Consider the following 12104-nt stretch of genomic DNA (forward strand, 5'->3'; position numbering starts at 1 on the left):
TAATAGGGCCACCAAAACTTATTTATGAAATTCAGATTGGTCAGTTCTCATTTTGTAAGTTCATAGTACCATCCTAGGAGGGTAATTGAGGGGTCATTTTCTAGTGCACTTTTAGGGTTTGAAGATGAGAAGAAGGGGAAGGGGAGGTAGGAGAGGGTAAAGGGACAAATGGTGACGGAAGGAGACGTGACTTGGGGTGGTGAACACACCATACAACGTACAGATGATGTGTTATGGAATTGTACACTGGGAGCCTGTGTAATTTTGTTAACCAATGTCACTCCAATTAATTGAATTTAAAGATTTGAAGATGGTACTAGGAGAAGAAATGGTCATTTCCTTAGAAAAAGTACTTACCATGCCTTCCTTTCTTCTGAACATGTTATGAACAGGGAAAAAAGGATTAAAGGGTAGAAAGACATTTTGAGAAGGATTTAAAGACTTTTTATTAGAGAGAATAATATCTCAGCATTGGTGGTTATCCACATCCTGTTATGTGCTCGTCTGTTCATTCATACTCTCCACCCTCTTGCATCCTCCCTATTCCAAAGAACTTAAAATCAAATGCTAGGCATGTAATTTCATTGATAAGAGGATGATTTTTAACATGGAAAAGAAATGAAGAAGATGAGGACTTGTAGCTTAACTTTTGGAATGGGGCAACCCAGTTGAAATTCTCAGCACTCCACTATCATTTATTCTTTAAGATCAGGATACTCATCTTACCAGTCCACACCAATGTGTTATCTTTGACCTGGTTCACCTCTTGCACATCTTAGTTTAATTTAAACAAATGTTTTTCCCCCAATATTTTATTAGCATGTTGCATAATTGAGGTATGTAATTGTAAATTAATATGCTTTGTTTCTTTTCCTATAGTACAGAACCCCACAGCTTACTCTGATTGAAAACCTCATTGCGTGTAAGCAAAGCCAGCAGAGACCGACCCCTGATTTACTGGAGCGAGGCGACCCCGGGCACCTCCCGCTTGGAAAGGACAAAGGGGAACCTCCTGAAGTGAGGCCAGGGAAGGGCGGCAAGAAAAGGCAAGGTTTAAGCGAGACCTCCGTTACAGTCATCTATGATAATAAAAGTGTAATATGCTAATTAGACCGGCGTCCTTCCAGACATCCTTCCAGACAACCTTCTGGATGAAGCTGGGGCTGCGAGGGAAGCCCGGGTCCCGGCTGCCTGCCAGCGGCTAGAGGGAAGCCCAGGTCTCGGGTGCCGGCACCTGGGGGAAGGAAGGCCTGCTCTTGCACAAATTTCGTGCATCGGGCCTCTAGTATAGTTATAAACGAAGTCAACTGGCTCAAACTCCTACCCAAACACAATTGCGTATTCAGTTTCCTTGTCGGGTGTCCTGCATTGGAACACATCTGGGGACAAGGAAAATCCCTGTGTTGTGAGAGACAGATACTATTATTTTTAAATGATTTTCAGAGAGAGGGAGAGAGAGAAACATTGATGTGAGAGCGAAACATGGATCGATTGCCTCCTACACACCCCTACTGGGGTTTGAGCCCAAAACCTGACCAGGAATCGAGCCAATAACCTTTGAGTGCACGGGACAACACCCAATCAGCTGAGCCACACGGCCAGGGCTGGAGACAAATACTGTTATTTTTTCCGTTTTAGTAAGCAGTTCCTCCCCGGCACTCCCAGCGGGAGGGCTCCCTGCGCTTCCCTATGGCAGGGTGAGCCGCCCTCTGCGGCACAGACCTGTGCTGCCCCGTGCCGTATTCCCCGTCCTCCTGGCACTCGGAACGAGACGGACCTCCCCCGTCTCACCGCGCCCTCCACTCTCATCTAGGAGGTGGGAGGGTGAGTGACGGAACGGCGTCAGGGCTGAGACTGTGCCTGTCACAGGAAGGCTGTGACCTGTGATGAAGGGCATCGTACTGTTGTACTCATCATGGACGCTCAATATGTGTGCTGACCAGCCGATTATTACTTAGTCTAGACACTGTGAAATTTTTACATTTATGACCCTAAGTTCTGTTATCAGTGCTTTCTTTCCAGAAATGGGTCCTTCCTTCATGTTTCCAGGTATTCCCTCTTCCCAGGAAGCCTCCTTGAATGGAGGTCTCCGCAGGGCTCCTGGGCCCGCTTAGACCCGCAGAAGAGGGAGCTTGGAAGTCCCCTCCCGGGTGTCATCCTGGCCTGAGACTCCAGTGGTTCCCCGGAAAGTCCGCCTCCAGCAGAGGAGCTGGGAACAACGTTGTGTCCCCGACGTTGGCTCGTGTTTGCTTCTGTTGTAGCAGAATCTCCTGCTAATTTAATTAAATGCCATTGAAAATAGTTTGTGGACATAATTTCCATGACCGTCTCCCTGTGTAGCATGACACGGGTAAAACACTGTTACTAAAATAGCAGGAATATATTTCACACTGTGGTCTTTCACAGGCAAAGACGACGAGCTGAGAAAGAGCTGCAAGAAAAACGCTCCGAGAAGCAGAGGAGAAAACCGAGTGTGGCCTTGCACCCAGGCGCTGCCGTCCTTCCTGACGGGGACTCGGGAGCAGCTGGGAAGGCCGAGGTACATACCTGCCCCTCCCCCAGGCCTGCGCAGTCAGAGGCGGGGGAGGGGTGTGGGGGGGCACCTGGCCGGGGCTGGAGCACCGATTGTGACCTGCAGACTCTGATCGAGCACGGAGGCCCTCCGGGAGGGAGCAGGGCACGGTGTGAGGTGGAACCAGCTCATGGCCAGTCAGGCGGCGGCTTAGAGCACCTGCCGTGTGGCCTTCTCACCTCTGACGTCACTCTGCTCTTTCCTGACCCCGGGATGCACGCTGGGCGTGACTTGGCTTTCTCCTGCTTCAGTTTCCTCTCTCTCCTGAGGAGCCTCTCAAAGGTCCCACACACGCTCATATGCAGCCTATGTTGGAAATCACATCTCCTCAGACACTCCCAAATGTGTGACCTGTTTCCCTAGTTTTGCAACAACAGGTTAAGTAAACGGGACAGCTTTGTTTACATGAATGTTTACGAGGCGCACGTCCCGTGAAGTCCTCATTAGTGGGGCCCATGAGTACTCCTGCCCCGAGGGGGTCCCGGCGCTAAGCCTGCTCTGCGGGAGGGAGTGCAGGTGGCGGTTAGTAAGCGGATGAAGCCGGTGACCTCCTTCTTCATTCCCGACTTGGGACTTTCGGGAACTCCTTCGAAGGGTCACTTTGATGGAGTAAGTAACTTGATAGACTAAGTAAATATTTCTAGAATTAAGGGATGGAACCTATTCCTAAGACTTAACCATGCTCAGAGCTGTTATATATATTTTTCAAAGTAACAAATGTCATTGAGTTAACCTTAGGTTCACCATTTGGGATTCGTTTAGGAGCAGCGGGCACATCGTGGTTCCCAGACGTTGGATGCCTTTGAAATCCCTCTGGGTATGTATATGCCTGATGCGTGTGGTGTCTGAGCTCAGTTACAGTCAGCTTCCAGACCACGTATCTAGAAACATCTAGATAAAAATGAGGCTGAATTCTGACCCGGTGGTGTGTGTGTGTTTGGTGTGTGTGTGTGTGGTGTGTGTGTGTGTGTGTGTGGTGTGTGTGTGTGGTGTGTGTGTGTGTGGTGTGTGTGTGTGTAAGTGTGTGTGGTGTGTGTAAGTGTGTGTGGTGTGTGTGTGTGTGGTGTGTGTGTGTGTGTGTGTAAGTGTGTGTGGTGTGTGTAAGTGTGTGTGGTGTGTGTGTGTGTGGTGTGTGTGTGGTGTGTGTGTGTGTGTGTAAGTGTGTGGGGTGTGTGTGTGTGTGTGTGTGTGTGTGTGTGAGATCCAATAGAGCACTCCTGACAGACAGACTAGGGCCACAGGCCAGGTCAGACCACGCCTGTTTGGAAATCCGGTTTCCCTGAAACGCAGCCGTCCACGTGGTGCACGTGGTCCGAGGCGGCCGTCGCGCTGCTGAAAGGGACCACGTGGTTCACGAAGCAAATACCCTCCAGCCCTTCACAGAGCCAGTTTGCCGCCACCACAGTGAGCAGTGCGGTTGGTTAGAAGCTCGGGTAACGTGCTGGTATTTAAGGCCGAAGGGAATGGTGGGAGAGCATGCCAGGGTCAGCTTCCTCACTTTAAAGGCCTCGGTTCAGAAACCAGAACTTGCTCATGGGTAGCAAATGGTTTTCTGTCTTCAGCTGCTCCATTGCTTCCTTGCAGCCAAATGTGTGTATCCCCAAGGCTTTCTCCTCAGGGAGCCCGCCTCTCCCTGGGGCGCCGCCCGCCCAGCACATCCCCTTGCTCATCAGCCCAGAGGCCCTGCAGCCGTTGGGTAGTCATGACTGACAGGGCACAGGCCATGGTGCTCGAGCTCCATCTCCCTGGGGCGGGGCGGGGCGGGGCTCAGGCCCAGCCCTCTGATCTTGTGGTTGGGGCCTCGGGGCCAGTCGGCCTGGAGCTCTCCCGGGGCCGCCGGGCCCGCTGCCTTGGCATAAACTCAGGTCCGAGCAGGGGGCTCATGAGTGATGACAGGCACGCCTGCACTCGGACGATCTGAGAGTTTAGGGAGCTCTGTGCTTGGAACCGGGGCCAAAGGCCAACCCTGTACTTTTTATTATAACACCCATCACTGACACTCTTACTCTGCTTGGACCCCTGGGTGACCTCCCAGGAAAACCCCGTCTACACCCAAACTCCAGTAACAGACTGGACTGGGACCCTCCCCCGCCGCACCTTTCCGTGTGGGTGCGAACTGCCTCAGGCCGGCGTGGACGTCGGAATTCACCATCCCTCCCCCACCAGCTGGCTTGTTCTCTCTTCGTTGGTGTTACTACCATCGAACCTCAAACTCAGGTCCTTCTGAGATCCGCCCGCCCCTCCCCTCCTGGGTGCTCAGCCGCCGGTCTCCCGCCCTTTGTCACTCTTCCGTGGCGTCTCTGCCCGTCCCCACCGTCCCCACCGTCCCCACCGTCCCCCCCGCCACCGTCCCTGTCTCGTTTGTACCGCGGCACCTCATCCGGTTGCCTTTCTTCAGGTTTTCCCCTCAGATCCCTGCTCCACACACCGGCCGGGGGGTTTTTCCAGAACATCAGTCTGACCATATCACGCCCCTGCTTAACCATGACTGCTCCTCAGCAGCCGGAACGCCTCCGTGTCGAGGCCGGGCATGCCCAGTCCCCACGATTTGGGTTTGATGCCACTGAGCTGCCTCTCGGAGTCAGCTGCCACCTCATCCAGAAAGGCTCCACACCTCGGACCTCGCCTCCCTTGCGCGAGCTCCCCTGCCTCGGGCTCCGGGTCATCCGTTGGCCCTCGCCCGTGGGTCCCAATGTCTGTCGTCCATTTCAGAAACGCTGCAAGGTGACGTCACCACGTGCGCGGGGCTGCATTTCCTGGCCGCTGTGAGGAGGAACGCTGTGGGGTGTCAGGATGCAAGCACCAACACAGACCCAGGTAACATGCTGCTCTGCTGGAACGTCAAACATTCATGCATTTTGCAACCTTTAATCTATTTAGACTTTTTCTCCAAAATGATGTAAGGGGAATTTAAATTATGTGGTGTTAGTCCGTCATCCCAGGTTCTTGTCTACAACCCTGATACATGCTTTACACATTTTAAACTTAAAATCAAATTTCCAATAGAATTTGTGATAACTTGAAGCATACTAGAGATGTTTGTTCAGAGATGCCATGGGCTGCGCCCTAAGTCCATAGACAGAATGTTGCTCTGGCCTGAGAGGCCGGGGTGTGGCTGGAACAGGTGAGTTGGGGGACCAGGGTGCGTGTGCGTGGGGCGGGCCGCGCAGCTCTGCCAGGAGAGGGAGACGGCGGTGAGCAGGAGTGCCTGCAGGGTTGCCCGGCAGACCCCCTCGTAAATGGGAGCTCTCTACCTTGGCGTTGGACTGATGCTTTTATAGGACGTTCGGGAAGCAGTTTCTCTTAACTGTATGGGACCTCGTGGGGCCTTTTTAAACCTCTGAATTTATATTATTGTGAAATACTTGCATGGTTTCCAAGTAATTTATGATCATTGTAGAATGGATAATAAAGCAAGCTGGGAAGAAGATGAAATGAACTATGATGACACATTCAGAAGTAATGTTTTGGTGTTTTTTCCTTTCCATTGTCTTTTGTGCATTTTACACAGACACGCATAGCACAGCTGTGTTCCCGGCCATCAGACACGCATAGCACAGCTGTGCTCCCGGCCGTCAGACATGCATAGCACAGCTGTGTTCCCGGCCGTCAGACACGTGTAGCACAGCTGTGTTCCCGGCCGTCAGACATGCATAGCACAGCTGTGTTCCCGGCCGTCAGACACGCGTAGCACAGCGGTGCTCCCGGCCGTCAGACACGCGTAGCACAGCGGTGCTCCCGGCCGTCAGACACGCGTAGCACAGCGGTGCTCCCGGCCGTCAGACACGCATAGCACAGCGGTGCTCCCGGCCGTCAGACACGCGTAGCACAGCGGTGCTCCCGGCCGTCAGACACGCGTAGCACAGCGGCTCCCGGCCGACAGACACGCGTAGCACAGCGGTGCTCCCGGCTGTCAGACACGCGTAGCACAGCGGTGCTCCCGGCCGTCAGACGCGTAGCACAGCTGTGTTCCCGGCCGTCAGACACGCGTAGCACAGCGGTGCTCCCGGCCGTCAGACACGCGTAGCACAGCGGTGCTCCCGGCCGTCAGACACGCGTAGCACAGCGGTGCTCCCGGCCGTCAGACACGCGTAGCACAGCGGCTCCCGGCCGTCAGACACGCGTAGCACAGCGGTGCTCCCGGCTGTCAGACACGCGTAGCACAGCGGCTCCCGGCCGTCAGACACGCGTAGCACAGCGGTGCTCCCGGCCGTCAGACACGCGTAGCACAGCGGTGCTCCCGGCCGTCAGACACGCGTAGCACAGCGGTGCTCCCGGCCGTCAGACACGCGTAGCACAGCGGTGCTCCCGGCCGTCAGACACGCATAGCACAGCGGTGCTCCCGGCCGTCAGACACGCGTAGCACAGCGGTGCTCCCGGCCGTCAGACACGCGTAGCACAGCGGCTCCCGGCCGACAGACACGCGTAGCACAGCGGTGCTCCCGGCTGTCAGACACGCGTAGCACAGCGGTGCTCCCGGCCGTCAGACGCGTAGCACAGCTGTGTTCCCGGCCGTCAGACACGCGTAGCACAGCGGTGCTCCCGGCCGTCAGACACGCGTAGCACAGCGGTGCTCCCGGCCGTCAGACACGCGTAGCACAGCGGTGCTCCCGGCCGTCAGACACGCGTAGCACAGCGGCTCCCGGCCGTCAGACACGCGTAGCACAGCGGTGCTCCCGGCTGTCAGACACGCGTAGCACAGCGGCTCCCGGCCGTCAGACACGCGTAGCACAGCGGTGCTCCCGGCCGTCAGACACGCGTAGCACAGCGGTGCTCCCGGCCGTCAGACACGTGTAGCACAGCTGTGTTCCCGGCCATCAGACACGCGTAGCACAGCGGTGCTCCCGGCCGTCAGACACGTGTAGCACAGCTGTGTTCCTGGCCATCAGACACGCGTAGCACAGCGGTGCTCCCGGCTGTCAGACACGCGTAGCACAGCGGTGCTCCCGGCTGTCAGACAAGCGTAGCACAGCGGTGCTCCCGGCCGTCAGACACGCGTAGCACAGCTGTGTTCCCGGCCGTCTGCACGCGCATCGTCGGGGCATTGCTCTGCTCCCTAAGAGTTTAACCTTATGGGCTCCAATGTTTGTTTTTCCCCGGTCCCTGGGGGTGGACACTCTCAAGTTAGAATGTGTCTTCACATATTATTTCATTATTCACTTACATTATAGCACATGTTTGCTGTGGTGTTGAAGGTGATTCATATCTGCTGTGTTCCATGTGATTGTGTATTGCACATGGATTAATGGGTTAAATGAGTGTTAATTAAGAAGTGGTGTTGAACATGCTGTGTATTATTTAGTAACGCTGGATGGATAGATAGGTAGGTGTTTAAGGGATGTTTAATGACATGTAGGTGTATTGGATGGGCTGGGACAACATTTTCCATCTGTGCCATAAATATGTAACTAATTCCTTAATGTCAAGTACATTAGTGGTTTCTAGGATTTTTCTTCCAAAAATAAGGTTTCAGTGAGTTGTTTTGCATAAGAGCCTTTTTTTTGTCATTACCGTGATTTAGCTCTTTTATCTTTACCAGTTTGAAAGGTCAAAGAAAGGCATTTCACGTTTTACATTTTTGCTTCTTTCTGAATGAGATTGAGCACGTATGTTTTTTAGTGTGAATTTGAGATATTCTTTAAAAATTTTATTTTCCCAATTACTGTTTACAGTCCATGTTTTGCATTAGTTTCAGGTGTACAGCATAGTGTTTAGACAGTCAAATACTGCACAGAGTGTTCCCCCTGACAGTTCCAGTACCACCTGGCCCACACAAAGTGATGACAATGTTATTGACTGGATTCCCTCTGTTGGACTTCACCTCCCTGTGACTAGTTTGTAACTACCAATCTGTCCTTCTCAATCCTTCCCCTTTGTCACCCAGTCCCCCACCCCTCTTCCCTCTGACACCCAGGCTGTTCTCTGCATCTATGAGTCTGTTTCTGTTTTGCTTATTTGTTTATATTGTGCTTTAGATTCCACATATAAGGGAAATCATATGGTCTTTGTCTTTCTCTGACTGACTTAATTCATTTAGCATAATACCCTCTAGGTCTATCCATGCTGTTGCAAATGATAAGATTTTGTTCTTTTTTTATGGCCAAAAAATATTCCATTGTTTAAATGTACCACGGGTTTTTTAAAATCCACTTATCTACTGACTAGAGGCCCGGTGCACAAAATTCGTGCATGGGGGTGAGAGTCCTTCAGCCCGACCTGCACCCTCTGCAATCTGGGAGCCCTCAGGGGATGTCCTACTAATGGCTTAGGCCCGCTCCCCGTGGTTCTCTGCTCTCTGCGGGGCCTGCCTGCCCTACACCGCGGCGATGGCCAAGCAGGCCCTGCTGTCAAGCTGTGCCGCCCACCCTGGAGTCGCCGGTTCGGCCCTGCCTGGCTCCCCGGCCCCGCAGCAGCCGCGGCCTCTGCAGGTCTGGCCCTGCCTCCCTCTCCAGCCCTTGAAGCAGCCTCAGCGGCTGTTGACCAGGCCCTCCCCCAGCGCAGGCGCGTGCGAAGGCCCCTGCCACCCCACCCCCGACGTTGCATGTGCAACCTCCTCCTGTCCGGTTGACGCGTTATGGCGTCCTGGTTAATTAGCATATTTCTCTATTTTATATATATATAGATGGGCACTTATGTACTTCCAGATCTTGGCTATTGTAAATACTGCTGCAGCGCACATAGGGGTGCATATATTCTTTTGAATTAGTAGTTCGTGTTTCCTTGAATATATTCCCAGAAGTGGAATTGCTGGGTCATTAAGGCAGTTCCATTTTTAATTTTTGAGGAATCTTCATACTGTTCTCCACAGTGGCTGCACCAGTCTGCATTCCCATCAGCAGTGCACGAGGGCTCCCTTTTCTCCACATCCTCACCAGCCCGCTGTATTTGTTAATTTATTGATGATAGCAATTCTGACAGGCTTGATGTGATAGCTTATTGTGGTTTTAATTTGCATCTCTGATGACTAATGACCTTAAGCATCTTCTCATATGTCTGTTGGTCACCTGTGAGACATTCTTAAATGAGATAGCGCTTGGGTGTTCTTTGCTGGGCAGTCTAAAGTCTGCAGCCTGTTTGTCAGGTAATGAGGCCCAGGATATAAATAATAATAAAATACGAAGTTATTAATTTTTTAAAATTAAAAATTTAAGTTGTCTACTTTTCTACTATCTTTTATACTCAGTAGTCTAAAAATCTGCATTTATGTATTTAATTTTCCCTGTGTTTATGAAATCCTTTTTCTGTTTCTCTTTTTGCCTCAAATCTCCTAATTGACTACAAGATAAAGAAGCTGCTTCTCAAGTGGTTTCTGAATGTCGGGAAAATCCACAAGCCATTTCCTCCACACCAGGTGTGCTTTCTTCCTTTTTTAAAAATTTTTTTTGAGAAAGCCTGACTGTTAAAGATTATGTCTGCATGATGTCAAAACAGGAGTTTCCCCCCCTTCCCCCCCATGAAAAAGCATTCACACCAATCCATGGATCTAATAGAGACAGACAGTAATTTAAGTATTTTCACTTCCTGTCTTCTAGTTTTATGGTGGTCGTAAGGTATAAATTCAAGCCCAGGTACCAAGTTTCCAATACTCAATATGACAATGAGCTATGGTTTGCATATGAAATTTAAAAGTACTGTTCTATTAAAAATAGATGCTAGGAAATAAGATTGGAGTCCTAGGACAAGAGACACTGAGTTAGATCGTCTGCTGACCTATTGTGACAGGTTTCTTTATTTTACTTTTGAATAAGAAGTTAAGTGGGTTTTATAAAATTTAGGTGTTAAGCATCTTGAGTAGTAAAATTTATCTATGGACTCTGTGAATTAGGTCCCCCTCAATAAAGCTATTAAAATAAACAGATAAACAATGTTGAAAGCAAAAAAGAAATTAGTGATTCTTAAATAAACAAACATGACTTAATATGATCTGAAATGGAAAATAGGAAATACAGTATTTTCTTGACGTGACTTACATACTTTATTATTCTTCGAATCCTTCATATGAGAAAAGCAATAGTCAGTCTCCGTTCAGTTAAGAATTACTCTAGAGCCGTGGTCGGCAAACTGCGGCTCGCGAGCCACATGCGGCTCTTTGGCCCCTGGAGTGTGGCTCTTCCACAAAATACCACGGCCTGGGCGAGTCTATTTTGAAGAAGTGGTGATAGAAGAAGTTTAAGTTTAAAAAATTTGGCTCTCAAAAGAAATTTCAATCGTTGTCCTGTTGATATTTGGCTCTGTTGGCTAATGAGTTTGCCGACCACTGCTCTAGAGTAAATTACACCTGTGAACCTTCTACTTAGGTTTTGAACAAATACATGTTGTTTGTTGATAGCTTGTTCTTACAAAGCTAATGACTGAGGACTGATGACAGGTTTCTTTATGCTCCTGATTTTTCTGTTTTTAATTCTCAGAATGTGAACCTGTGACTGTCCCCGAGCCGTTGCCTCCAGATGTGTTTCTGAATCTCCGCCTTCCCTCCGAACGGGCAGAGCAGCCTTTGTCACCTGCAGCCTCGGACACGGTACGGCATTTGGTTTGGGTTTTGTTCAGAAGTTTTCATAATAGCTTTATGCTAAAATGCATATGGTCATCCTCATTATTCAAGTGTATGGATGAAATGAGGCTGCCAGTCTTACCCGTGCAGCCTGCTGGAAAGGTAAAAAGGTAAGGTTAAATATTATACACTGAGATGAGAGCAGTGCTTCCGGCAGCTTTCCCTGAAGTGGGCGCCTGGGAGCCCTCCTTGCCTTCGGGAGCAGACTTTTTTATGGGGGTGGGGGGGTGGGGGGGGACAGAGTGGCCGTAGAGTAAAGCACGTAACTCCCTTTGGTGTTATGCTTTGGCTCAGGTTGGACACACTTACATAAACGTGATTGACATTGAAGCTGGCCACCTGCAGGAACTGCCTGTCAGAGAGCCTTCCGACGAGGACGTCCCCCCACGGCAGGCGGAAGGGCCGTCCTGGGCAGCGTTACATCACATGGCCGCCTCCGTGCCCGCTGCTGCTCCCCTGCGCAGGGTGAAGAGTCAAGGTAGTTTGCCCACAGCATTGTTGACCTGCTTCCATCTCCCTGCCGCCCTGGAAACCACTGCGGCGTGGATGTTTACATTCGTGCTCAGAAGTGAGCTGTGCATCTTCCGAATTCCTCCTTCAGAAGCGTAGAATCGGTCTTTTCTGCCTTTTGCTTTCTTACAGGACCTGCCAGTTCTGCGCTGGACTTACCTCTCACACCTGCAGAGGCGTCACCATCCTGTGTGGAGGGGGGGAGCTGGAGAGCAGGCGCTGCCCAAGCGGAGGAGCCCGGGGTCCCCTCCCCTCCATCGTCAGTCGGAGAGGACAGAGGTGAGCGCCCCTTCCCGATCGCTGCCCCAGGGGAGACAAGCGCTAAAACCTGGCAATTGCAGAATGAACCAGAAGCCACTACTCCCTTGCCGAGGAGGAGGGGACAGGTGGGTAATGTGGGCCGGCTCTCGGCCGTGGATATTTTGCAGGGAGGCTGCAGATGTCTTTTCTCAATTAATGAGCTTAGCAAAA

The 12104-nt window shown here is 51.3% G+C and overlaps 1 protein-coding gene across 4 annotated transcripts in view; it reads left to right on the forward strand.

Annotated features, from left to right (window-relative positions):
* CPLANE1 (ciliogenesis and planar polarity effector complex subunit 1) overlaps positions 1-12104 on the forward strand; it is a 71124-nt gene that overhangs the window by 38868 nt on the left and 20152 nt on the right. For 3 of the 4 annotated variants that reach the window (XM_079759976.1, XM_079759975.1, XM_079759978.1), the window contains 8 exons: positions 880-1046; positions 2407-2539; positions 3335-3389; positions 5285-5389; positions 9855-9923; positions 10981-11090; positions 11418-11601; positions 11766-11912. In XM_079759976.1, coding sequence (XP_079616102.1) covers positions 880-1046; positions 2407-2539; positions 3335-3389; positions 5285-5389; positions 9855-9923; positions 10981-11090; positions 11418-11601; positions 11766-11912 — 970 coding nt within the window. The remainder of the gene's footprint in view (positions 1-879; positions 1047-2406; positions 2540-3334; positions 3390-5284; positions 5390-9854; positions 9924-10980; positions 11091-11417; positions 11602-11765; positions 11913-12104) is intronic. The other variant, XM_079759977.1, reaches the window with a different exon arrangement.

The sequence above is a fragment of the Cnephaeus nilssonii genome (assembly GCF_951640355.1).
Source record: "Cnephaeus nilssonii genome assembly, chromosome: 2".
In the NCBI taxonomy this organism is placed as follows: Eukaryota; Metazoa; Chordata; class Mammalia; order Chiroptera; family Vespertilionidae; genus Cnephaeus; species Cnephaeus nilssonii.